At 43.2% G+C, this 23,539-nt stretch overlaps 1 protein-coding gene and 1 long non-coding RNA gene across 5 annotated transcripts in view; one reads left to right on the top strand and one right to left on the bottom strand.

The window, feature by feature from the left end:
- Positions 1-23,539, top strand: part of LOC142049855 (uncharacterized) — a 704,768-nt gene that overhangs the window by 316,093 nt on the left and 365,136 nt on the right. The gene's annotated exons all lie outside the window — the stretch shown is intronic.
- The window catches only part of LOC142049846 (transportin-1-like), a 72,883-nt gene that overhangs the window by 30,287 nt on the left and 19,057 nt on the right, over positions 1-23,539 (bottom strand). For all 4 annotated transcript variants that reach the window (XR_012657841.1, XM_075077942.1, XM_075077943.1 and 1 more), the window contains 3 exons: positions 14,832-14,981; positions 2,545-2,651; positions 1,298-1,431 (listed from right to left, as the gene is read on the bottom strand). Coding sequence is in view for 3 of the 4 variants with exons in the window: in XM_075077942.1 (XP_074934043.1) it covers positions 1,298-1,431; positions 2,545-2,651; positions 14,832-14,981 (391 nt within the window). In the remaining variant the exon portion in view is untranslated. The remainder of the gene's footprint in view (positions 1-1,297; positions 1,432-2,544; positions 2,652-14,831; positions 14,982-23,539) is intronic.

The following is a 23,539-nucleotide window of genomic DNA, read 5'->3' as shown; positions in this document are numbered from 1 at the left end:
CTACTACTGTTGGCAATAATTGCTGCCTCCAAGTTGTAGAATCTTTCAATATATTTCAATATATTTTTCAAAAACACATTTCACAGAATCACACAGGTTGAGGTTGGAAGGGACCTCTGGAGGTCATCTGGTCCAACCTCCCTGCTCAAGTAGGGCCAACTAGAGCTGGTTGCACAGGACTACATCCCAACTGCTTTTGAATATCTCCAAGGATGGGGGCTCCACCACCTCTCTGGACAACCTGTGCTAGCGCTTGATCACCCTCACAGTAAGAAAAAGTGATTCCTAATGTTAAGGCAGAACCTCCTGTGGTTCAGTTTGTGCCCAGTGCCTCTGGTCCTGTCACTGGGCACCACCAGAATGAGCCTGGATCCATCTTCTTTGCACCCTCCCTTCAGGTATTTATATACATTGATGAAATCCCCCCTGAGCCTTCTCTTTTCCAGGCTGAACAGTCCCAGCTCTCTCAGCCTTTCCATATAGGAGAGAGACTCCAGTCCCTTGAACATCTTAGTGGCCCTTTGCTGCACTCCCTCCAGTAGCTCCATGTCTCTCTTGTACTGGGGAGTCCAGAACTGGACACAATATTCCAGGTGTGGCCTCACCTGGAGGGTGAGGGGAAGGATCACCTCCCATGCTGGCAACACTCCAGGCCAGGATACCTTCTTTGTGGCAAGGGCACATTGCTGGCTCATTTCAGGGTAAAAGCTACTGTTCTTATTGATAAATATTAGCAATTACAAATTAATTCTGGAATTTTTCTTTTATCCTATACTTATGTTACTTTGGAGAGATTGATACTGTAAAAAGATATTGAACCCATTTAATTTGATCCTGTCGAAAGATAAAGAGGCTTTCTAAGTTTTGGTGCAGTTAAAGCAGAAGACTATTTTGCTGATAATAGTTTGAGTTCTTGCAGAAAAATATTTTTTACTCTCCCATTGCTGCAGTCATTACAAAATGAATGCAAGATAGCTTTTTCTAATGAGAATATGAAATTCTAAACACAGCATTGAAATGTTCATAATAAGATACAAAAATCTTAAAAAGAAAGTTTGATTTTCAGTCAGACAGATTCTAGATTTGGAAGATGTATAAAGAGGTGAGGCTGATCTATTAAATAAGCAGATAAGCGTGAAAATTACTGATGCATGAAATATCTGTGCCTTCTCACATTTGCACATGCAGGACTCATTTAAAAAAAGTGCATGTTTTAAACTGATCTACAAAATATTAACCTCGCTGCTCATGTAAATAAATTTTTAACTGGTAACTTCAGGACAACACCTAAACCTACCTTATTTTTGGACTGCTGTGCTTGAAGAACTGCAAGAATTTAGGTATCATGATATTGAGTGGTCGGTCCAATACATCGCTATCTAAAATTTCAGCAGAATCTTCACATATCTTCTGAAGAGCGCCAAATGCACCCTGTTTAAAAAAAAATAAATCTGTTCCTTTATATTTTGAAGAAAGCAACATTTCAGGTTTTCTACAGAACAGGTAATTTTAGCATACCACCACAGTAAATGTGGCTAATTAACAAAGTAAATGTAGTTAACTAAATATGGAGTTCAATTAAAATAAAAAGCCTTTAAGGATGTTTAAGCACTTTATACTGTCATCTGTGAGCTATCAAGCTGGATAAGTCTATAAGAGAAAAGTAGTAATTTTAATTTTAGCATTCAATGCTCATTTATTCAATCATATTTGTAAAAATGCTTAAAAGCAAGATCTTATTTGAAAAAATAAATTACAAATTGCAGAAGCATCAAATTTAACTTTATATACAATTTTATTTCCTTTAATGGTTTGTTATAGAGGAAAACAGAACTCTGGACATGATGGTCAATTTGTTTTTCAAGTATGGGTTTTTTGGTTGGTTTTTTTTTTTGTAAGAAAACACTAACACACTACATAACAGCATGACATCTTGGACCACTGTCATTTCTAAAGATTATTTTATACAAAATGCTTCACACACTTATGGAGACAGCATTAAATAATTAAAATTGTGTGATCACAGATTTTTCGTTTTTAAAATCAGACAAGACTTTTTTTTTTCTCCTCATAGCTTAAAACAGTTGAGTTGGTATTTATTTTCCTTCATAAACACCAAGCAAAAAAATTCATTTCACACTAGCCTGATACAGCAGTGACAGATCACATCTCCAGATTAAGTTTTAAGAAGAATGAACAACACTACTATTAAGTAAGAGAAAATTCAGGGTCAACTTGACAATGCCTAAAAGACTGGGCATCACAAAGTAGTAACTTTAGGACACTTCTCAACTGAGATGCTATGACTACCCATCTACAGTCTTATTCTGCTTTTATGCAAAGAAAACAAATTCATTTGAATGAACACTAAGAACATGGAATGCAGGTAGAATAAGTAGTATCAAATCTGAGCCGCTGTTCTCTGAAGAGATTATATACATGTGTATACACACACACACACAAAATACTATATATAGATATATGAAGAGAGACAAAAAATAATCAAATTTAGATGATAAACCATTTCAAAAAAAGTCTCCTTACCTCACAGGTATTGTAATCTTCAGAATCCAACAGGATGCAAAGCTTTGGTAAGAGTTCGGGCCAATTCTGTAATTCCCCTTTTGAAGCAATGGTTGTTATCAGAATGCCTAAGTGAATCAGATGAATAAAGGAAACGAAATGTCATATCTTCAGAGGTTTCACACTAATTTTTCTCATTTTACTCCTCTCAAAGATCTAAGGAGTTAAGAAATCTCTTGTTTTATTAAGAACTGGGAAGGATTAAAAAAATTACAAATATTATTTGAAGGGCTTTGAAATGCAAAGGCAGGTTGTTCCTTCCTGCTACCATGAAGGGCTCAGATGTGAGAAGTCAAGCACAAAGTAATTGCAGTTAACGAAATAAGTAATGCCCAAATAGCGCAGAGCAGTTTCTGCTCTAAGTTTACTAAAACACAAATCTTGACCTCCAGTAGAGATAATATCCACCTCAGGTCACCTCCTCTTTATTATGATACAAAAGGATGAACATAGGAAGCTATCATTCAATAAATTTATAACCCAAAGGTAAATTATGCGTTCACAACTTTGTTTACACAAAACATTAAAGACACATTCTAAGACTAAGATACCTACTAAGAGGTTACATACTATAGCAGGTCATCCAGTGATCAGCTGTAGGGGTTGGCTGATTCAGATCCAGAAAACAGATAGGATGGCCCAAAGAGTCACTAATGCCATTTCCAGCACATACAGAAATCGCAGGAAAACCCAATTAGGTGACAGGAATGGGGAAGGCTCCTTATAAACTAGGACCAATTATAAGTCCATTTTGCCTCAACTAGTAATTGCCCAAGTGACAACTGATGAAAAAAGTTTTCCTAAGCTAATCACCATATATACTTTTTCTTTGTATCATGGTTTTAGCTGGGATAGAATTAATTTTTCTTCACTGCAGCTGGCATAGTGCTGTGCTTTGGACTTAGTATGAAAACAATGTTGAGATAACACACCGATGTTTTGGTTGTTGCTGGGCAGTGCTTGCACTAGTCAAGGACTCCCCTAGCTTCCCATGCTCTGCCAGGTGCACAAGAAGCCAGGAGGGGAGGGGGCACAGCTAAGAGAGCGGATTCAAACTGGCCAAAGGGATATTCCATATCATGTAACGTCATGCCCAGTATGTTAACTGGGAGGAGCTGGCCGGGGGAGGGGGGAAGCAATTGCAGCTCCAGGACCAGTAGCATCGGTCAGCGGGTGGTGAGCGGTTATATCATTTGTGTTTCTGGTTTTTTTCCCTTTTACTTTTTATTATATTATCATTATTGTTATTATTATCATAATCAATATTCTCATAATTATTATTTTATTCTAATTATTAAACTGTTCTTATCTCAAGCCACAAGTTGTTTTTGCTCTTCCGATTCTCTCCCGCATCCCACAGGGGTGGGGGGAGTGAGCGAGCGGCTGCGTGGTGTTTAGTTGCTGGCTGGGGCTTTTTGGTGCCCAACATGGGGCTCGAAAGGTTTGAGATAATAACAGTTGCTGGTCACAGCACAGACTCTGTTCTCAACATTAGTTTATCTGATCTGCACCATGCTCTTGTATTTCCTGTGTCTGTTAAAGATTGGTGATGGTTTTTGTGGTCTGCTGTGCTCTGCAGTGATTAGAGATGTTTTGCCTGGAAGAGTTGTTTTAAAAACATTGGCCTTGAGGTTTTTTTGGTATTTGAAGTTTATATTGAAACCGTTACTGTACTTTGGGTACCACATCATGGAGACAATTAGCAATTATATCTCCTCCTCTGAGAGTTGTTTATGGAGGAAATACAGAACAGCATCTTTGCTACCTTCTTCTATGATGTCTCCACCTTCACTGCAACAAAGTTTCTGTATGTTGAACATCCTTGGATAGTTCAGATATATCTGTTGATACTGCTTTGGCAGACTGTTTTCAGCTCTAAGGTTAATGAGCAATTTAAAAATACCATCCAGAGATCTGCCCCAAGGCTCAATAGCTATGCATGGCAGGGTATGTGGGATAGTATGGGCAAATGCCTAAGACGGTGGGCACCCCCAGTGTTGCGGGACTTCACCCCTGAACAAGTGCAGAATCCTGAAAAATTAGTAGAATATTTGGAGGAAGTATGTTGTCACCCTGGCAATTCCAGAGAGATACAAATCACTGCAATGTGCCGGGGCCTGGCCCATGCCTATCGAGCCCTGTTTAACACTATTCAGTACCCGCAAGGGGAAGAGAAGGCCTCTGGATCTGAAAAGACAAAAAAAAAAGAAAGCGAGAAGCACTGCGGCCACTCAAACCCCCACAACAGGCACTGCAGCTGAATCAGAGGATCAACCCATGCCAGTATCAGTCGCCCCCCCACACAAGAAGAAATCTTGGAAGGGAAAGTCAGCTTGTTTAGGAGATGATGGCAGGGCAGGACCATCACAAGGAGAGGAGGAGGAAGAGGAAGAACTCGTACAAGAAACGGAAACTACCTGATCGCTATCCCAGAGTGAGCTGGGATATGCAAAAAGATTTTGGACGTTGTTCAGGTGAGCACATTGTTACCTGGCAGCTCTGATGTTGGGATAAAGGGGCCAGTAGCCTGGAATTAGAGGGAAAAGAAGCCAAACAATTGGGATCCCTTTCTGGGGAAGGGGGCGTTGACAAAGCAATTGGAAAAAAAAACCACAAGCCCTCAGCCTCTGGAGACGACTCCTGTCCGGAGTGAAGGAAAGGTATCCCTTCAAGGAAGATGTTACATATCGCCCAGGAAAATGGACAACCATGGAGAAAGGGATTGAGTACCTGAGGGAATTAGCTGTGCTTGAGATGATTTATAACGACCTAGACTATGAACAGTCAACCAAAGATCCAGGTGAAGCCCCGTGCACACAACGCATGTGGCAGAAGCTTGTAGAGAGTACACCATCCTCATATAAAAACTCATTGGCAGTAATGTCCTGGAAAGATGAAGCAAATCTCTCTTCCTCCCTCGTCTCAGCTGCAGAGAAACTGTCCCAAGAGGTCCAGCAACTCAAAGACGATATATCCTACTCCCCACCTCTACAGAGTAGTGTCTCAGCTGTTAGGAATAAGCCTCCCTTTGCTCAAAGGAGAGGATACACACCACGGGCCACCCTATGGTTCTACCTGTGTGACCATGGAAAGAACATGAGGAGGTGGGATGGCAAGCCTACCTCGACCCTAGAGGCATGGGTACATGAGCTGCAAGGAAAAACAGTCACTCAGGGGGGTTCCTCCAGGAAAGCTGCTGGTCCAGTTTCCAGTAACCAATTCCCCAGAGAGAGGAGTAGAAGTGATGATATTCTTTCTGATCCTAGTAGAGACACTTGTGATTCATATTTACAAAAAATGAGTAACAAATACTATGATCAGGACTAGAGGAGCCCTGCCTCCAGCCAGGTGGAGGAAAGGGATAACCGGGCTTACTGGACTGTGTGGATCCGATGGCCTGGCACGTCCGACCCACAGGAGTATAAAGCTTTAGTGGACACCGGCGCACAGTGCACCTTAATGCCATCAAACTATATAGGGGCAGAACCCATCAGCATTGCTGGAGTGACAGGGGGATCCCAAGAGCTAACTGTATTGGAGGCCAAAGTGAGCCTAACCGGGAATGAGTGGCAGAAACACTCCATTGTGACTGGCCCAGAGGCTCCATGCATCCTTGGCATAGACTACCTCAGGAGAGGGTATTTCAAGGACCCAAAAGGGTACAAGTGGGCTTTTGGTGTAGCTGCCTTGGAGACGGAGGAAATTAAACAGCTGTCTACCTTGCCCGGTCTCTCAAAGGACCCTTCTGTTGTGGGGTTGCTGAAGGTCGAAGAACAACAAGTGCCGATCGCCACCACAACAGTGCACCGGCGGCAATATTGCACCAACAGAGACTCCCTGATTCCCATCCATGAGCTCATTCGTCGACTGGAGAGCCAAGGAGTCATCAGTAAGACCCACTCACCCTTTAACAGTCCCATATGGCCAGTGCGGAAGTCTAATGGAGAGTGGAGGCTAACAGTAGACTATCGTGGCCTGAATGAAGTCACGCCGCCACTGAGTGCTGCTGTGCCAGACATGCTAGAACTTCAATATGAACTGGAGTCAAAGGCAGCCAAGTGGTATGCCACAACTGATACTGCTAATGCATTCTTCTCAATCCCTCTGGCAGCAGAGTGCAGGCCACAGTTTGCTTTCACATGGAGGGGTGTCCAGTACACCTGGAATCGACTGCCCCAGGGGTGGAAACACAGTCCTACCATTTGCCATGGACTGATTCAGACTGTACTGGAACAGGGAGAAGCTCCAGAACACCTTCAATACATTGATGACATCATCGTGTGGGGCAACACAGCGGAAGAAGTTTTTGAGAAAGGAGAGAAAATAGTCCAAATCCTTCTGAAAGCTGGTTTTGCCATAAAACAAAGTAAGGTGAAGGGACCTGCACAGAAGATCCAGTTCTTGGGAATCAAGTGGCAAGATGGACATCGTTAGATTCCAATGGATGTGTTTACACTTTAGAGTAAAATATTAAAATTCTTATGAAATATATAAGAATACAGGACAAAGTTACAAACGAAAGGACATTCTGGGCAAGACACAAAGATATTTTGCATTGTGTTTCCTTTGATGCAATAAGGCCAGAGAACCCAAGACGACAAAGGACAAAAATGAAGACAGAGGTGAAATTTTACTATTTTTACAGCTCTATAAGTAGTTTGTATCCAGTTGTCTTCATAGTTGCACCTTAATAGAAAAGATTCCCAAAAGCCTATGGATATCTATGGAGTCTTGAAGACTATTTCCCCTGAATATTATGGTCCTGCAAAGAATATCAGATGCATTAAAAGAAAATACATGTTTTATTGTTGCTAGACCATAATGACATGCTTTTATAAAAAAACACCTTAAACTAAATTTCATAAACAGAACAAAATAAATGAATGTAGACAAAGTACTTAAATTGCAAAACCGTCTCCCTGACTTAGATCTGGCACAAGTTTGTAGAATTAACATGAATTGAGAAACAATCTTAAGAATTAAATTCCTGGAACTCCTCTAGACCAACATGTGAGAGAAGTCATACGTCTTAAAGGAGTTGGCAGTTTTGGAAGAGTTGCTTTAAAAATATTTTAAAGATCCTAGAAGTTTTCAGAAGATCCAAACGGTCTGGTTGGGTGGTAGTTTTGTTTTGTTTTATTTATTTTTTTTTTTTTTTTAAGTGATGAAGAGACACTTTGGTGGGGACAAAAATTAAATATCAGACTATCAAGAACTTAAAGAAACAATACATATAGCATTTGAAGCTTTGCAAAAGGTTTTAAGAACAATGAGGGAACAGCTATATAAAATAAAGTTTTTAGGCACTTATGTTCATGTTAAAAAAAATCTACATGGGCTTCTAATGAGCTTCATTCTCCTTTCAAAATGTGAAATATTTTCCACTTGCCTGCTGCTTTACTTAGCCAGCAGGCAACAGTATACACCAGAGATTTGCCTTTGTGTCTTTCTCTGCAACACAGACATCAGAACAATAATCAAAGTAAAGAAATAATCAGTTTAGTAGCTTACAGCTGTCTGACAGGTTTGGGCTAGGGTTGACATTTAAACAAGGCCTTTCCTTCTGACCAACATACTAAGCTTCAAGGTTAGAAATTGGAAACTGAAAATCTTTATAAAGGTGGTCTTTGATGTGTAATGAACTTAATTACAAATCAGTGTTACAGAATCTGTTGATATTTCACTTGACAAATGTGAAAACTAACAAGTACAGCAGTTGAGCTAATTGAGCAGTAAGAGGGCTATCGGAAATTGGTAAAAACAGAATTGTAATTGTCATGACAGCATCTCTTATGTCACTATTAAAATTACAGGCAATCCCAGTTTATAGCATCAACTCTGCAATAATAAATCTGAACATAAAGAAAAAGAAACTATGCTTCAGTATTTCCATGCCAATAACAGGACAGAAGAAAGATTGGGGGTTTTGGGGTGGTGTTTTGCCTCTGTAGCTCTGTCATGGTTTAGCTCCAGTTGGCAACTAAGCCCCACACAGCCACTCGCTCATTCCCCCCACCCCAGTGGGACAGGGGAGAGAATCAGGACGAAAGTAAGGAAACTCATGGTTTGAGATAAAGACAGTATAATAATTAAAATAAAACAATAATAATAACAATAATAATATAATGAAAAGCAAAATAATGAGAGAGATATGAAACGGGGGGGGGGGGAAGTGGTGCAAAAAAACCGAACAAATGATGCAATCGCTCACCACCCACGGACCAACACCCTGGCCAACTCCCCCCAGTTAATACATGGGGCATGACATTATATGATATGGAATATTCAAGCACACTGATGGTTGCTGGAAAAGCAGCATGGCAAGGCGTGCACAATCCAGGACGTTCCTACAGAGCATCGAGGACAACTTTCTGATGCAAGTAGGGGAGGAGCCAATGAAGCAAGATGTGCTGCTGGACCTTATACTAACAAACAAAGAAGGACTCATTGAGGATGTGAGGGTTGGGCATAGCCTTGGCTGCAGTGACCAAGAGAATGTGGAGTTCAGGATACTGTGTGGTAGAAGCAGGGCAAAAAATAGGATTTACAACCCTGGACTTCAGGAGAGCCAACTTTGGCCTCTTCAAAGACCTGCTAGGAGGAATCCCATGGGCTAGGGCTCTAGAAGGTAGGGGGGGTCCAAGAGAGCCAGACAGTATTCAAGAACCACTTCCTCCGAGCTCAAGATCGGTGCATCCCTATAAGGAAGCAGTCAGGCAGAGGAGCCAGGAGACCATCATGGATGAGCAAAGAGCTTCTAGAGAAACTCAAAAGGAAGAAGGAGGTTCACAGTATGCGGAAAAAGGGACTGGCCACTTGGGAGGAATATAGGAACGTTGTCAGGGTATGCAGAGATGCAACAAGGAAGGCCAAGGCCCACTTGGAACTAAATCTGGCAAGGGATGTCAAGGATAACAAGAAAGGCTTCTTCAAATACCTCAGCAGTAAAAGGAAGACTGGGGGTACAGTGGGCCCACTGCTGAACAAGGTGGGTGCCCTGGTGACACAGGATGCAGAGAAGACAGAGTTACTGAATGCCTTCTTTGCTTTGGTCTTTACTGATATGGCTGGCCCTCAGGCATCTCAGCCCCCAGAAGAGAGAGAAAAAAAACCTGCAGAAAGGAAGACTTCCCCTTGGTTGAGGAGGATAGGGTCAGAGGTCACCTAGGCAAACTGGATCCTCGCAAATCCATAGGCCTTGATGGGATACACCCATGAGAGCTGAGGGAGCTGGCGGATGTTCTTGCCGAGCCACTCTCCATCATCTTTGAAAGGTCATGGAGGACAGGAGAGGTGCCCGAGGACTGGAAGAAAGCAAATGTCACTCCAGTCTTCAAAAAGGGCAAGAAGAAGGACCTGGGGAACTATAGCCCAGTCAGCTTCACCTCCATCCACAGAAAGGCGATGGAGCAGTTCATCCTGGAGGTCATCTCCAGGCATGTAGAGGAAAAGAAGGTTATCAGAAGTATTCAACATGGATTCACCGGGGTAATCATGCTTGACCAAACCTGATAGCATCCTACGATGGCATGACTGGCTGGGTAGATGAAGGGAGAGCAGTAAGTGTTGTTTACCTCAACTTCAGTAAGGCATTTGACACTGCCTCCCATAACATCCTCATGGACAAGCTAAGGAAGTGTGGGTTGGATGAGTGGAGAGTGAGGTGGATTGAGAACTGGCTCAACAAGAGAGCTCAGAGGGTTGTGACCAATGGTGCAGGTTGGAGGCCTGTAACTAGCGGTGTTCCCCAGGGGTCTGTACTGGGTCCAGTCAATGACCAGGATGAAGGGATAGAGTGTAACCTCAGCAAGTTCGCTGATGATACCAAGCTGGGAGGAGTGGCTGATACACCAGAAGGCTGTGCTGCCATTCAACGAGACCTGGACAGGCTGGAGAGCTGGGCCAAAGGGAACCTGATGAAATTCAACAAGAGCAAGTGTAGGGTCCTGCACCTGGGTAGGAACAACCCCATACACCAGTACAGGTTGGGGGTTGACCTGCTGGAAAGCAGCTCCGCTGAGAAGGACCTGGGAGTGCTGGTAGACAGCAGGTTGACCCTGAGCCAGCACTGTGCCCTTACGGCCAAGAAGGGCAACGGTATCCTGGGATGCATTAAAAGGGAGCGTGGCCAGCAGGTCAAGGGAGGTTATCCTCCCCCTCTACTCTGCCCTAGTGAGACCACATCTGGAGTGATGTGTCCAGTTCTGGGCCCCCCAGTTCAAGAAGGACAGGAAACTGCTTGAGCAAGTCCAGCGGAGAGCTACCAAGATGATCAGGGGACTGGAGCATCTCCCTTATGAGGAAAGGCTGAGAGACTTGGGGTTGTTTAGCCTGGAGAAGACTGAGGGGCAATCTCATCAATGCTTATAAATATCTGAAGGGTAGGTGTCAAGAGGATGGGGCCGGACTCTTTTCAGTGGTGCCCAGCAACAGGACAAGGGGCAATGGGCACAAGTTGGAACACAGGAAGTTCTACCTGAATATGAGGAAAAACTTCTTTACTGTGAGGGTGACAGAGCAGGGGCACAGGCTGCCCAGAGAGGCTGTGGAGTCTCCTTCCCTGGAGACATTCAAACCCCACCTGGACACAGTCCTGTGCCCCCTGCTCTGGGTGTGCCTGCTCAAGCAGACGGGTTGGACAAGATGATCTCCACAGGTCCCTTCCAAACCCCTATCATTCTGTGAGTATCTCTTTGTCCAGTTTGGATCAGCTGTCTTGGCTATGCCCCCTCCTGGTTTCTTGTGCCCCAGGCAGAGCATGGGAAGCTGAAGTCGTCCTTGACTAGTGTAAGCACTACTTAGCTACAACTAAAACATTGGTGTAATCATCAACATTATTTTCATACTAAATCCAAAACACAACACTATACCAGCTACAGTGAATAAAATTAACTCTATCCCAGCCAAAACCAGGACAAGCTCCTTAAGTTGAATTCTGAACTCTGCAGTTCTAAGTTGAGCTTCATGACAAAATTCCCCCCCTCATAGGGCAATCATTAACTTTCATTTTCCTTCTGCAATGAAGCTTTCCAGTCCTGCCACTACTCTTAAGCAGGGGAAATAGTTTGAGTGTTTAACAGTCAGACACCTCCTAAATAGATGCATTTATTTCCTGGTAAGTTTGTGGGTCCTCAACACATGCAGCCATCTTTTTTTGAACCTGAATCCATATTTCAATGTTGACACAAAGGTTTTTAAAACCTGTACCACACAGCACAGAGAAGTTCCACACCATTACTCATTTGGGGGTTAAAACGGGGAAAAGCTAAGTAAGGAAACAACAATGTGTATTTACCATTTGGACTCAAATCACAGTTCTAAAATAGACTCTTATTGCCATCTTCACTGTCCTCAGTGAGGTGACTTCTGAGAATGTGATTGCCTCCATCTTGGTTAGAAGGTATCAGCTTTTGTCTGGTTAGCACCAGATGCCAGAGACCAAAGGCTGCATTACCTTTCCCCTGATGCTGTTTTGATGTACTCGCTCATCTTCCTTTCAGAATTCCAGAGATCTTATTTGCAGTTGGCTCATTAAATTGATAGAGCTTGAACATCAAAAACATGTACACGTCTCAAAGACCAGCTATGACTAGCACATGACAACCCACATGCTACCAAGGCAGCCTAGGCAGGTAGCAATATATTTACACCTAGCTGGTATCAAGAGACCAGCAAGTACTGGACCAACTTCACTATTAAGACAGAAGCCTACAAAGATCCAACATTTAATTACTTCACACAGGAGGGTACAAAACACACTATAAATATAGTAACTCTTATTATGCAAGCATACAGTTCATCAGTTGGTACGCATCTTCAGAGTTTATATATGCTTGAATAATCCCTGCAAGGACCACTTAAAGCTCAACAGTGATTGAGCTACTAATCCACAAATGTTTCCTACTAGGAGAAAGCGAAGAATAAACTGCTCAAAACCAAACAACAGCCCACACCCCGTCCCCTCCCCCAGCTGCCGCCACCACTACCCAACCACCCTAAGACAGCAATCCAAACAGAGCTGTAATATATTTCTATATTCTTTAGTCAGCTCCATTGTACTCCATTAACAACTCTTATTAACAAACAAGCAAGCACAACTCTTCTACAACCTAAAATCACAAGAGTGCCTGCCACTAAAAGACTTGTTTCTACTGTCATTAAGGAAATGGGGCATTATTAAAATTCACAGTAAAGCAGCTTCACAAGGGATGAGACAGCAGGAAAAAGCAGAGAGATGGACATTTTTCTCTAGTCCCAAGTCCTTAAACCCAGATGCCTGAAGAAGGAATCCTATAGAAAAAGCCAAGTATTCTAAAGGAGCAATAACCGGTAGATTATTTTATAACAGAAAGCAGCTGATATAAGCTGAATTCCTTTCTGAACTTGCACCCACCCTGGGTGCAAGTTTTAGCTGGGATAGAGTTAATTTTCTTCACTGCAGCTGGCATAGTGCTGTGCTTTGGACTTAGTATGAGAACAATGTTGATAACACACCGATGTTTTAGTTGTTGCTAAGTAGTGCTTACACTAGGCAAGGACTTTTCCAGCCTTTCATGCTCTGCAGGGTGCACAAGAAGCTGGGAGGGGAGGGGGTACAGCCAAGACAGCTGATCCAAACTGACCAAAGGGATATTCCATATCATGTAATGTCATGCCCAGTATATTAACTGGGGGGAGTTCACCGGGGGAAGCAGTGATCGCAGCTTGGGGACTGGTGGCGTCAGTCGGCAGGCGGTGAGCAGTTGCATCACTTGTTGTTTAGGGTTTTTTTTTCCCTCCTCCTGAGGTTTCACCTCTCTCATTATTTTCCTTTTCATTATATTATTATTACTATTTTATTTTAATTATTAAAAACTCTTATCTCAACCCATGAGTTTTCTTACTTTGGCCCTTCTGATTCTCTCACCCACCCCACAGGGGTGGGGAGAAGCAAGTTAGCAGCTGTGCGGTGCTTAGTTATTGACTGAGGCTAAACCATGACACATCCCCATTTTCTTCTACTGTACTTAAATATACATGTATTTTACTTTTTCCCAGTTTTTGGAGTGGACAAGGAAAATTATTATGATTGTAGTAACTGGAGGAAATAATTCTCAAAGAGCAGACAGGAAAGCAACATTACCCAGAAATAAGTAAAAATACCGCAAATGTGCATGTTATGGAAGAAGCATACTAAAACACAGTATTTAGGAAATCAGAAATCCATGCAACAAAGCTGTTTCTAGCTGATGTTCTGACCACCACGCTTTATCTACTGTTTTCTGACAGAAGGTATTTAACCTAATGAGTTTCTGTTTTTTAATGTGTGTCACTGTTGTGGTTTAGCCAGCAACTCAGCCCCACACAGCCGCTCACTCGCTCCCCCACCGGTGGGACAGTGAAGAGAATCAGAAGGGTAACGCTTGTGGGTTGAGATAAGAACATTTTAATAATTAAAATAAAACAACAACAACAAAAATGCAATGGAAAGGGAAACAATGAGACACACGAAACCCGGGGAGGGAAGGGGAATGAACCACTGAAACAAACCACACGTAACACAGCCACCCACCAACCTGATACCGCCAGTCCCCAAGCCACAACTGACCCCCTCACACCAACTGCCGCCATTAATATACTGGTCATGGCATCACATGGTATGGAATGAACATCCCATTGGCCAGTCGGGGTCAGCTGCCCTGGCTGTGGCCCCGCCCCTCCTGGCCTCCTGCCCACCTGGCAGAGCATGGGAAGCTGGAAAGGTCCCTGACCACCGCAGGCACTACAGTGAGGAGAATTAACTCCTCCTCAGCCAAAACCGGCACAGTCACACATGGTACAATGATTCCCTGAAGGGGTGTGCATATGGGGGGGGAGGCAGGGAAGAAATCATTTAACAGAAGTCTTTCATTGATGCAAGTAGAGTGCTGAAATAGTTCTGAAGTCAGACCTTTACCTTGTTCTTGTTTTTAGGTATAAAAATTGGCAGCAAGCTGAATTTCAGTAGATTCAAGTAAACTTATGTTCAGTGATGTTTCAAGAGATATGAACTGAATTGCTAAATCAGTTTTAAGACAACAGGAAGCAAAAATAAGTGTGACTTTCATATATTCACACTGAAGATTAATATCGGCATCAAAACATGGTGTAGTTGTGACAATTATCAGAAGCAAACAGTTTTAGAAGTTTAATAACTCTCACTAGTGCAGCTTTCACTTATATCACTAACATTTTTAGCATGCAGAAGACAGCAATAAGAGTAAACTTACCTACAGTAGCTCTAATTAAGGGGGAGGAATCACCAATGTTGTTCAGACATTCACTTTTAATGAAGTCAGCTACCCCATTTGGAAAGTTGTGAAAATGCGCTTTTACATTATTCTTCAAGATGAGACCACTCAAGGACCGTGTCGGTTCATCTGCAACAGAAAACAGTTACATTCCAACTTCGATCAGCTCATAGGATAAAGCAGATTTCCAGAACAATGCAACAAGATCAAAGCTTATAGTAAGAGATATTAATCTTTATTACCTTATCTCTCCTTCAAAATATACCCATCAATTCACGCAGCAAAGTTTTTTAGTTTCAGAGTTCACTATTTCTATTTATTTAAAATTAGAATATTGGTATTGCAAATTCTACATTTTAAGAAAGTTTTTTATAGATCTAAGCAAGGAATAGATCTGAACTCATGGGACACAGGAGACTCATGAAAGACATTAGTCAGCCACACACATTCGGACATTCTGATTATACTGACAGACTTGCTGTAACACTATTACTCTATGAAATAGATGACAGCCCAGCTTTCATCAGATAAGACCTACAAATGAGGTAGGGACTATGCAGTAAGTCTGTCACCCCCTACTCCCACAAAACCAGTGTTAAATTTTTCTACAAAAATATTGTACTCCCTTCAGATATCAGCTATTCTATTAATCTATTAAATTATTAATTAGAGAAGAAAAAAAGGCTTTAAACAATATTAACAAGTGTATATATAGTATGAACCGTAAGAAAAAAAGCCACCATAATTGACCTAAACAGAGTAATAATTTAAGTTTAGGCAACAGTTTTGAGTTCTCTTCACTGAGCTCTTTTTGCCTGCAAATTCATCTAAATTACTGGGACAAGGGGAGGAATGGAAAAAACAGCCTAGATTTTTCAGTTATACTGGAGCAGAATCATGTTTAGTTCTCCAACAAGGGCATAAGTAACTTGATGTTACTTCAGAAACATGCTGAAAGCAAGATCTGTATGTTCTGCATAGAAAGGATTAGTTTATAGTATAAGAAACTTGAAATTTACAGTTTATAGCAATCCTAATCAGCACATGAAGCTAATTTTAATTAGCATTTTAGCCACTTGTTTGAATTTTTTTTTGTATGAAGCTGATGATCTTTAACCCCAGTAGGCAGCTAAACACCATGCAGCTGCTCACTCACTCCCCTCAGAGCGGGATGGGGGTGATAGAGTTAGAACTGTTATGACTAAAACTTGTTGCTTTGGGGAGTCAGAAAGGCTTCAAGACAAGAAGCGCCTAAACAAAAATTTATGACAACAACATTTGACCTTAGAAAAACAGATGTACAGAACCATAAAGATAAGGAGCTGCAGAGCAAACATTAAACCAGAACAGACTATCCCTCAAGGACAGTATATACGTGAGCTCAGAACTGAGTTTGTGCAAAAGCAAAAGTTAACTAGTGGGCACAGTGAGGAAGAATATATCCTTCATCCAGAGACCCCTGACGACCGCCCGGAGACACCAACAGGCATGTGCAGAGGACATTTGCACATGATAATGAGTTCTTGGAACATTAATGAATATGTATATATTTTGTTAGAAAACTAATGAATATGTATGTCGAGCTTGTATAAGATATGCAACTAACCCTGTGCGGGCACACGCATTAGGAGGAGTGATCCCCTGCACGTCCAGTGCTGCAATAAAGAATACCTGCTTAATAGTCATTCAGACTATTGAGTCCTGATTTCGGCTTTTCACAGCATCAATTTGGCACCCCAGATGGGACCGGCTCTACTCAGCTGCAGGACCTGCTGAGAACAGGACTCCCTAGGGTACCTCCAGGATTTCCCGGAGGGACTCCTCGCCTCAATTGGATCACTGCAGGAGCAGACAAGGACCATCTAAAGAAATAAAGGTATTCTTAAATAGTTCTGGTTTTCTGTTTTGGAATTTGGGACTGGTCATTTGGGATTCTTGTAAGCCATAGGAGACATCCTACGCAGAGTGCCGTGTATCCAGGCTACTAGTGCCTGAGGGATACATCTGGTGGTGCACGCTCATCGTGGGTAGCGTACTTTGGTTGTTCTGTATTGGGTACAAAACTTTTATAAGTGTTTGTATTTTTGGTTTCATGCACACTCGTCGTGAGTGGTGTACTCTGGTATTTAGTACGTGGGTACAGGCGCGGGTTAGGCTTCGTACTTCTGCAGTAGCGTACTTTTGGTATTGGTACACTTATGCGGGTTACATAAGTATTGTACTCTGGTGGTAGGGATTTATTGATACTGAACTCAGATACTGGCTTGTTGACATTGAATTTGGATATACCCATCAGGCATTGTAAAATTGATAACTAAGTATGAATGAGCTGAGTTAACTCTGGTGTGACTGGTGAATGAATGAGTGACTGAGACGCAGCATAGCTGCAAAGCAAGTGTGGAGTTCTGACCCTCGGTTCCGCCGTCTCGCAAAAGGTATGACCGGAACGAAGCAATTGTTAACTTCATTACGGACCAACATTGTGCTATCTACGTACACATTAACATCCTGTGTGTCTCGTAAATAAGAAAACGGAATGGGGGGGAATCAGAGCAGCAAAATTCCAAAGAAAAGCCCCTAGGATGTATCCTAGCACACTGGAAAGATATAGGGGGACCGCCGGGTGGGAATGTGAACAAGAAAACACTGTATTGCAGCTGATGTTTTTAAGGAAAGAAGGAAAGTGGGATGAGGTTATGCATGCAGATATGTTTTCCACTTTGCGGAATCATCCAAGTGGCAGAGAGATTGCGGTATTAATATCCCACCAGAAGATGCCCTGGTTTTATCTTCAGAAAAAAAAAAAAAAAAAAAAGTGAAGTGAAAAGAAGGAGTGGGAGAAAATAAGGAGATGCTGTTCAGCATGTAGTATTGGGCAGAGATGTTTGAAAATAACAAACCCCAGAAAGAAAAGGGAGGAGATAGAGGATCAACCTCAGGATTTGGGATTGCCCCCTCCACCCCTTAATCTGTCTCCCCCTCATCCATCATTGTTATCTGAAACGGATGATAACAGCGAGGAGGAAGGAGCAATAAGTGCTTTTACTCCTGTTACAGCACGGACCAGGAACAGAACAGAGAAAGCTCCACAACTCCTGGCTCCATTACGAGAGGTAACAGGGGCAGGAGGACCGGCTAGAGTAAAAGTACCCTTTTCCACTACTGATTTAGATGCCTGGGAAGAGGTAGCTGGGGGATGCCAGGATGACCCCTCTCAAGTGGCAAAACAATTTGAATAATAATTTTAAAAACCCAGGACCCTGAGTGGACAGATGTAGATTTGATTTTGGGGGAAGTGACGGAAACAGAAAAACAATTAGTATTAAAAACTGCACAAACTCACGTGCAGGCCCAAATTACTGGGGGAACCTTACAAGGGAATGTGGACAATTACATTCCCCTGACTGACCCACGTTGGGACCCCAATGACGGGCGTGATTATAGATTATTAAAAAGATACCAAGATTGGATAAAATTGGGATTAGAAAATGCAATTCCAAAAGCTGTAAATTGGTCAGCATTATGTGCTGTCAAACAGGGGCAGAAAGAGACCCCTAGTGAATTTCTGGATCAATTGAGAAATGCCATGCGAAAATACACTACCCTGGATCCCTCCTCGGATGTGGGACAAGAACAACTTGTTTCTCTATTTTTGGGGCAATCATCTACAGATATAAGAAAGAAGCTACAGAAGTTAAAAGAACTGGAAATAAGAGACTTAGAGAAATTGCATGAGGAGGCATGGAGAGTTTAGAGGGATCGGGAGAATGTGGATAGAGGAAAACTGATGAAAGTGATGGCAACAGCTATGGTGGCGGCCTTGGAACAGAGAGGAATGGTGAACAGAGGAGGATTTAGAGGATGAGGAAGGGGAAGGCAGGCCCTTTGGAAATAGAGGGGGACTGGGAAAGAATCAGTGTGCATATTGTCAGGAGAAAGGACATTGGAAAAATGAATGCCCAAAGCTCAAGGAGACCCCACAGACCTTGATAGCTGAAACAGAGTTCGATTGACAGGGACCTAGGGCATCTACCCTAGCGGATCCACTGGTTAAAATAAAGCAAGGGAGACAAGAGAAAAAGGTAGAAATCGAGTAGTACAAGATTTAAGAGAAGTGAACAAGATTATTGAAGACCTACACCCTGTGGTAGCTAATCCTTATACCTTACTTACTAAATTATGGGATAATCAAGTATGGTTTACAGTATTAGATTTAAAAAAACGCATTCTTCTGTTTGCCTTTAGCCAAAGAAAGTAAAAATTTATTTGCATTTGAATCGGAAAGCCCTACCACTGGCAGGAAAACCCAGCTTACCTGGACAGTGTTACCCCAAGGTTTTAAAAACAGTCCAACAATCTTTGGAAATCTATTAGGATGAGAACTTCAAACGTGGGCTCCTCCCTCCAGGGAAGGAGTCCTTTTACAGTATGTGGACGACTTATTAATAGCAACTGAAACAAAACCTGACTGTATACAATGGACTATCAGTTTGTTGAACTTTTGGGGACTAAATGGGTATCGAGCCTCTCAACAGAAAGCTCAGATGGTGTGGCAACAAGTAACCTACCTTGGATATGAATTATCTGGAGGACAACGGGAATTAGGAACAGAACGAAAAGAAGCCATCTGCAGAACCCCCCTCCCTCAGATGGTAAAAGAACTCAGGACCTTTTTGGGAATGACAGGTTGGTGCCGGTTATGGATTTATAATTATGGAATAATAGTAAAACCTTTGTATGAACTTTTGAAAAACAACCCCACTCGATTGGTCTGGTCCAAAGAAGCTCAAAATGCATTCAAGACACTTAAAAGGACCTAATGAAGGCCCCGGCCCTGGGCCTACCTGATGTGACTAAACCTTCTGGCTGTTTTCCCATGAAAGACAAGGTATAGCTCTGGGAGTCCTAGCTCAGCGGCTAGGACCCTACAGAAGAGCTGTGGCCTGTTTTTCTAAACAGCTTGACAAAGTAAGCAAGGGGTGGCCAGGGTGCCTGTGAGCTGTGGCGGCTGTGGTCCTGAATATTCAGGAGGCCTGGAAATTCACCTCAGGCCAAAAGATCGCAGTACTGGTTTCACACACAGCATCACCTGTGTTGGAACAGAAAGGGAATCACTGGCTTTCCCCATCCCGATTTCTACAGTACCAGGCCATTTCAATTGAACCAGACAATACTAATAATGAAGTAACTAATGTTACGAACACAGCTTCTTTCCTCAGTGGGGTGACATCTGAGTCATTTACACACGATTGCTTAGAGACCATAGAGACTGTATATTCTAGCAGATCATATTTGAAAGAACCACCTCTGGAAGATGCACAAGATTCCTGGTTCACAGACGGAAGCAGCTTTGTCCAACAAGGTACTCAAAAGGCCGGATACACGGTGACAACAGCGAACAAAATAATCAAATCTCAATCACTACCTGCTGGAACATCAGCTCAAAAGGCTGAAATTATTGCCCTAATGAGGGCCCTGGAGCTGGCAAAAGGGAAAAAGATAAATATATGGGCAGATTCCAAAAACGCCTTTGGAGTTGTCCATGCTCATGGAGCAATTTGGAAAGAATGAGGACTGCTAACTGCACAAGAAAGGCAGATTAAGCATGCAGAGGAAATACTTCGCCTATTAAAGGCAATTCAACTGCCAACCAAAGTCACCATCATGCACTGTCAAGGACACCCAAAGGGTAACACTGAACAGGAAAAAGGTAATAGATTGGCTGACTATGAGGCTAAGCAGGCAGCGGAGAGAATGCAAGAAATTTTAGCCTTATGTGCTGGTTTTGGCTGAGAAGGGGTTAATTCTCTTCACTGTGGTGGTCAGAGACCTTTCCAGCTTCCCGAGTTCTGCCACATCAGCATGAGGCTTGGAGGGGTGGGACCACGGCCAGGGCAGCTGACCCCGACTGGTCAATGGGATGTTCATTCCATACCATGTGACACCATGACCAGTATATTAAGGGGGCAGTTGCAGCTCGGGTAGGTGTGGTGTTGGGTCAGCGGGTGGTGAGCAGCTGCGTTATGTGCAGTTTGATTTGGTGGTTCATCCCCCTCCCCCTCTGGGTTTCACACCTCTCATTGTTTTCCTTTCCATTGCATTTTTTTGTTTGTGTTTTTTTTTTATTTATTAATTTTAATAATAAACTGTTCTCATGTCAACCCAAGAGCGTTACCCTTCTGATTCTCACCACCATCCCACTGGTGGGGGAGTGAGCGAGCGACTGTGTGGGGCTGAGCTGCCGCTAAACCACGACAGTCTTTTTGGCGCCCAACGTGGGGCTCAAGGGTTGGAGATAATAACAGCTGCTGGTCACAGCACCATGTTCTCATTTTTGCAGTTGGTGTTAAAGATTGGTGTTGGTTTGTTGAGTCTGCTGTATTCTGCTGTGATTAGTAACATTTTGCCTAAGAGATTTGTTATGCAAACACTGGTTATCAGCTTTATCTGGTATTTGGGGTTTTTGCTGAAACCCTTACTGTACTTTGGATCCCACCTTGTTGAGGCAATTAGCAATTATACCTCCTCCTCAGAGAGACTTTATATGGATAAATATATAATAGTATCTTTGCAACTTTCTTCTATGATGTCTCCGCCTTTATTACAACAACCTTTTTGTATCTTGAACATCCTTGGGTGGTTAAGGTGCACTTATTCTTAGTTTATGGGCATGTTGTTTTGGTTTTGATTAAGCAACTTAAGAATATCATCCTGAGATCTGCCCCAAGGCTTGATAGTCACGAGTGGCAAGGCATGTGGGATAGCATGGGCAAATACCTACGGCAGTGGGCACCCCCAGTGTTTTGGGGTTTCACCCCTGAATAAGTGCAGAATCCTGAAAAACTAGTAGAATATTTGGAGAAAGTATGTTGTTATGCTGGGAACTCCAGAGAGACACAGATAACTGCAACGTGCTAGGGCCTGACCCATGCGTACCGAGCCCTGTTCAACAGTATTCAGTGCTCCTAAAGGGGAAGAGGAGGTCTCTGGACTGAAAGGCAAAGTGACAGGCACTACAACCACTCAAACCCCATGACAAGCACTGTGGCTACTCAAACCCTCATGACAAGTACTGGAGCTGACTCAGAGAATCAACCCGTGCCAGTATCAGTCGCCCCCATACACAAGAAGAAATATTGGAAGTGGACGTCAACTCATTTAGAATGGGATGATGAAAAATCAGGGCCATCACGAGGTGAGGAGGAAGAAGTCATAAATGAAATAGAGACCACCCGATCCCTGTCCTTGAGTGAGTTGCGAGATATGCGAAAAGATTTCAGCCGTTGTTCAGGTGAGCACATGGTCACCTGGCTGCTCATGTGCTGGGATAATGTGGCCAGTAGCCTGGAACTAGAGGGAAAAGAAGCCAAACAACTGGGATCCCTTTCTGGGAAAGAGGACATTGACAAAGCGTTTGGAAAAAGAACACAGGCCCTCAGCCTCTGGAGATGACTCCTGTGAAACTATATCAAACTATATAGGGGCAGAACCCATCAGCATTGCTGGAGTGACAGGGGGATCCCAAGAGCTAACTGTATTGGAGGCCGAAGTGAGCCTAACCAGGAAGGAGTGGCAAAAGCACCCCGTTGCGACTGGCCCAGAGGCTCCATGCATCCTTGGCATAGACTACCTCAGGAGAGGGTATTTCAAGGACCCAAAAGGGTACAGGTGGACTTTTGGTGTAGCTGCCTTGGAGACGGAGGAAATTAAACAGCTGTCTACCTTGCCCGGTCTCTTGAAGGTCCCATCTGTTGTGGGGTTGCTGAGGATCAAAGAACAACAAGTGCTGATCACCACCACAACTGTGCACCGGCGGCAATATTGCACCAACCGAGACTCCCTGATTCCCCATCCATGAGCTCATTCACCCACTGAGGAGCCAAGGAGTGATCAGTAAGACCCACTCACCCTTTAACAGTCCCATACGGCCAGTGCAGAAGTCTAATGGGGAGTGGAGGCTAACAGTAGACTATCGTGGCCTGAATGAAGCCACACCGCCACTGAGTGCTGCTGTGCCAGACATGCTAGAACTTCAATACGAACTGGAGTCAAAGGCAGCCAAGTGGTATGCCACAACCGATATTGCTAATGCATTCTTCTCAATCCCTCTGGCAGCAGAGTGCAGGCCACAGTTTGCTTTCACATGGAGGGGCGTCCAGTACACCTGGAATCGACTGCCCCAGGGGTGGAAACACAGTCCTACCATTTGCCATGGACTGATTCAGACTGTACTGGAACAGGGAGAAGCTCCAGAACACCTTCAATACATTGATGGCATCATTGTGTGGGGCAACACAGCGGAAGAAGTTTTTGAGAAAGGAGAGAAAATAGTCCAAATCCTTCTGAAAGCTGGTTTTGCCATAAAACAAAGTAAGGTGAAGGGACCCGCACAAGAGATCCAGTTCTTAGGAATCAAATGGCAAGATGGACGTTGTCAGATTCCAATGGATGCGATCAACAAAAGCAACCATGTCTCCACCAACTAGCAAAGAGGAAACACAAGCGTTCTTGGGCGTTGTGGGTTTTTGGAGAATGCATATTCCAAATTACAGTCTGATCATAAGCCCTCTCTATCAAGTGACCTGGAAAAAGAATGATTTCAAATGGGGCCCTGAGCAACGACAAGCCTTTGAACACATTAAACAAGAAATAGTTCATGCAGTAGCCCTTGGGCCAGTCCGGGCAGG

This window comes from Phalacrocorax aristotelis, chromosome W (assembly GCF_949628215.1).
Source record: "Phalacrocorax aristotelis chromosome W, bGulAri2.1, whole genome shotgun sequence".
Classification (NCBI taxonomy): Eukaryota; Metazoa; Chordata; class Aves; order Suliformes; family Phalacrocoracidae; genus Phalacrocorax; species Phalacrocorax aristotelis.
The sequence above is the reverse complement of the archived record's forward strand: the minus strand, read 5'-3'. Positions and strand labels throughout refer to the sequence as shown.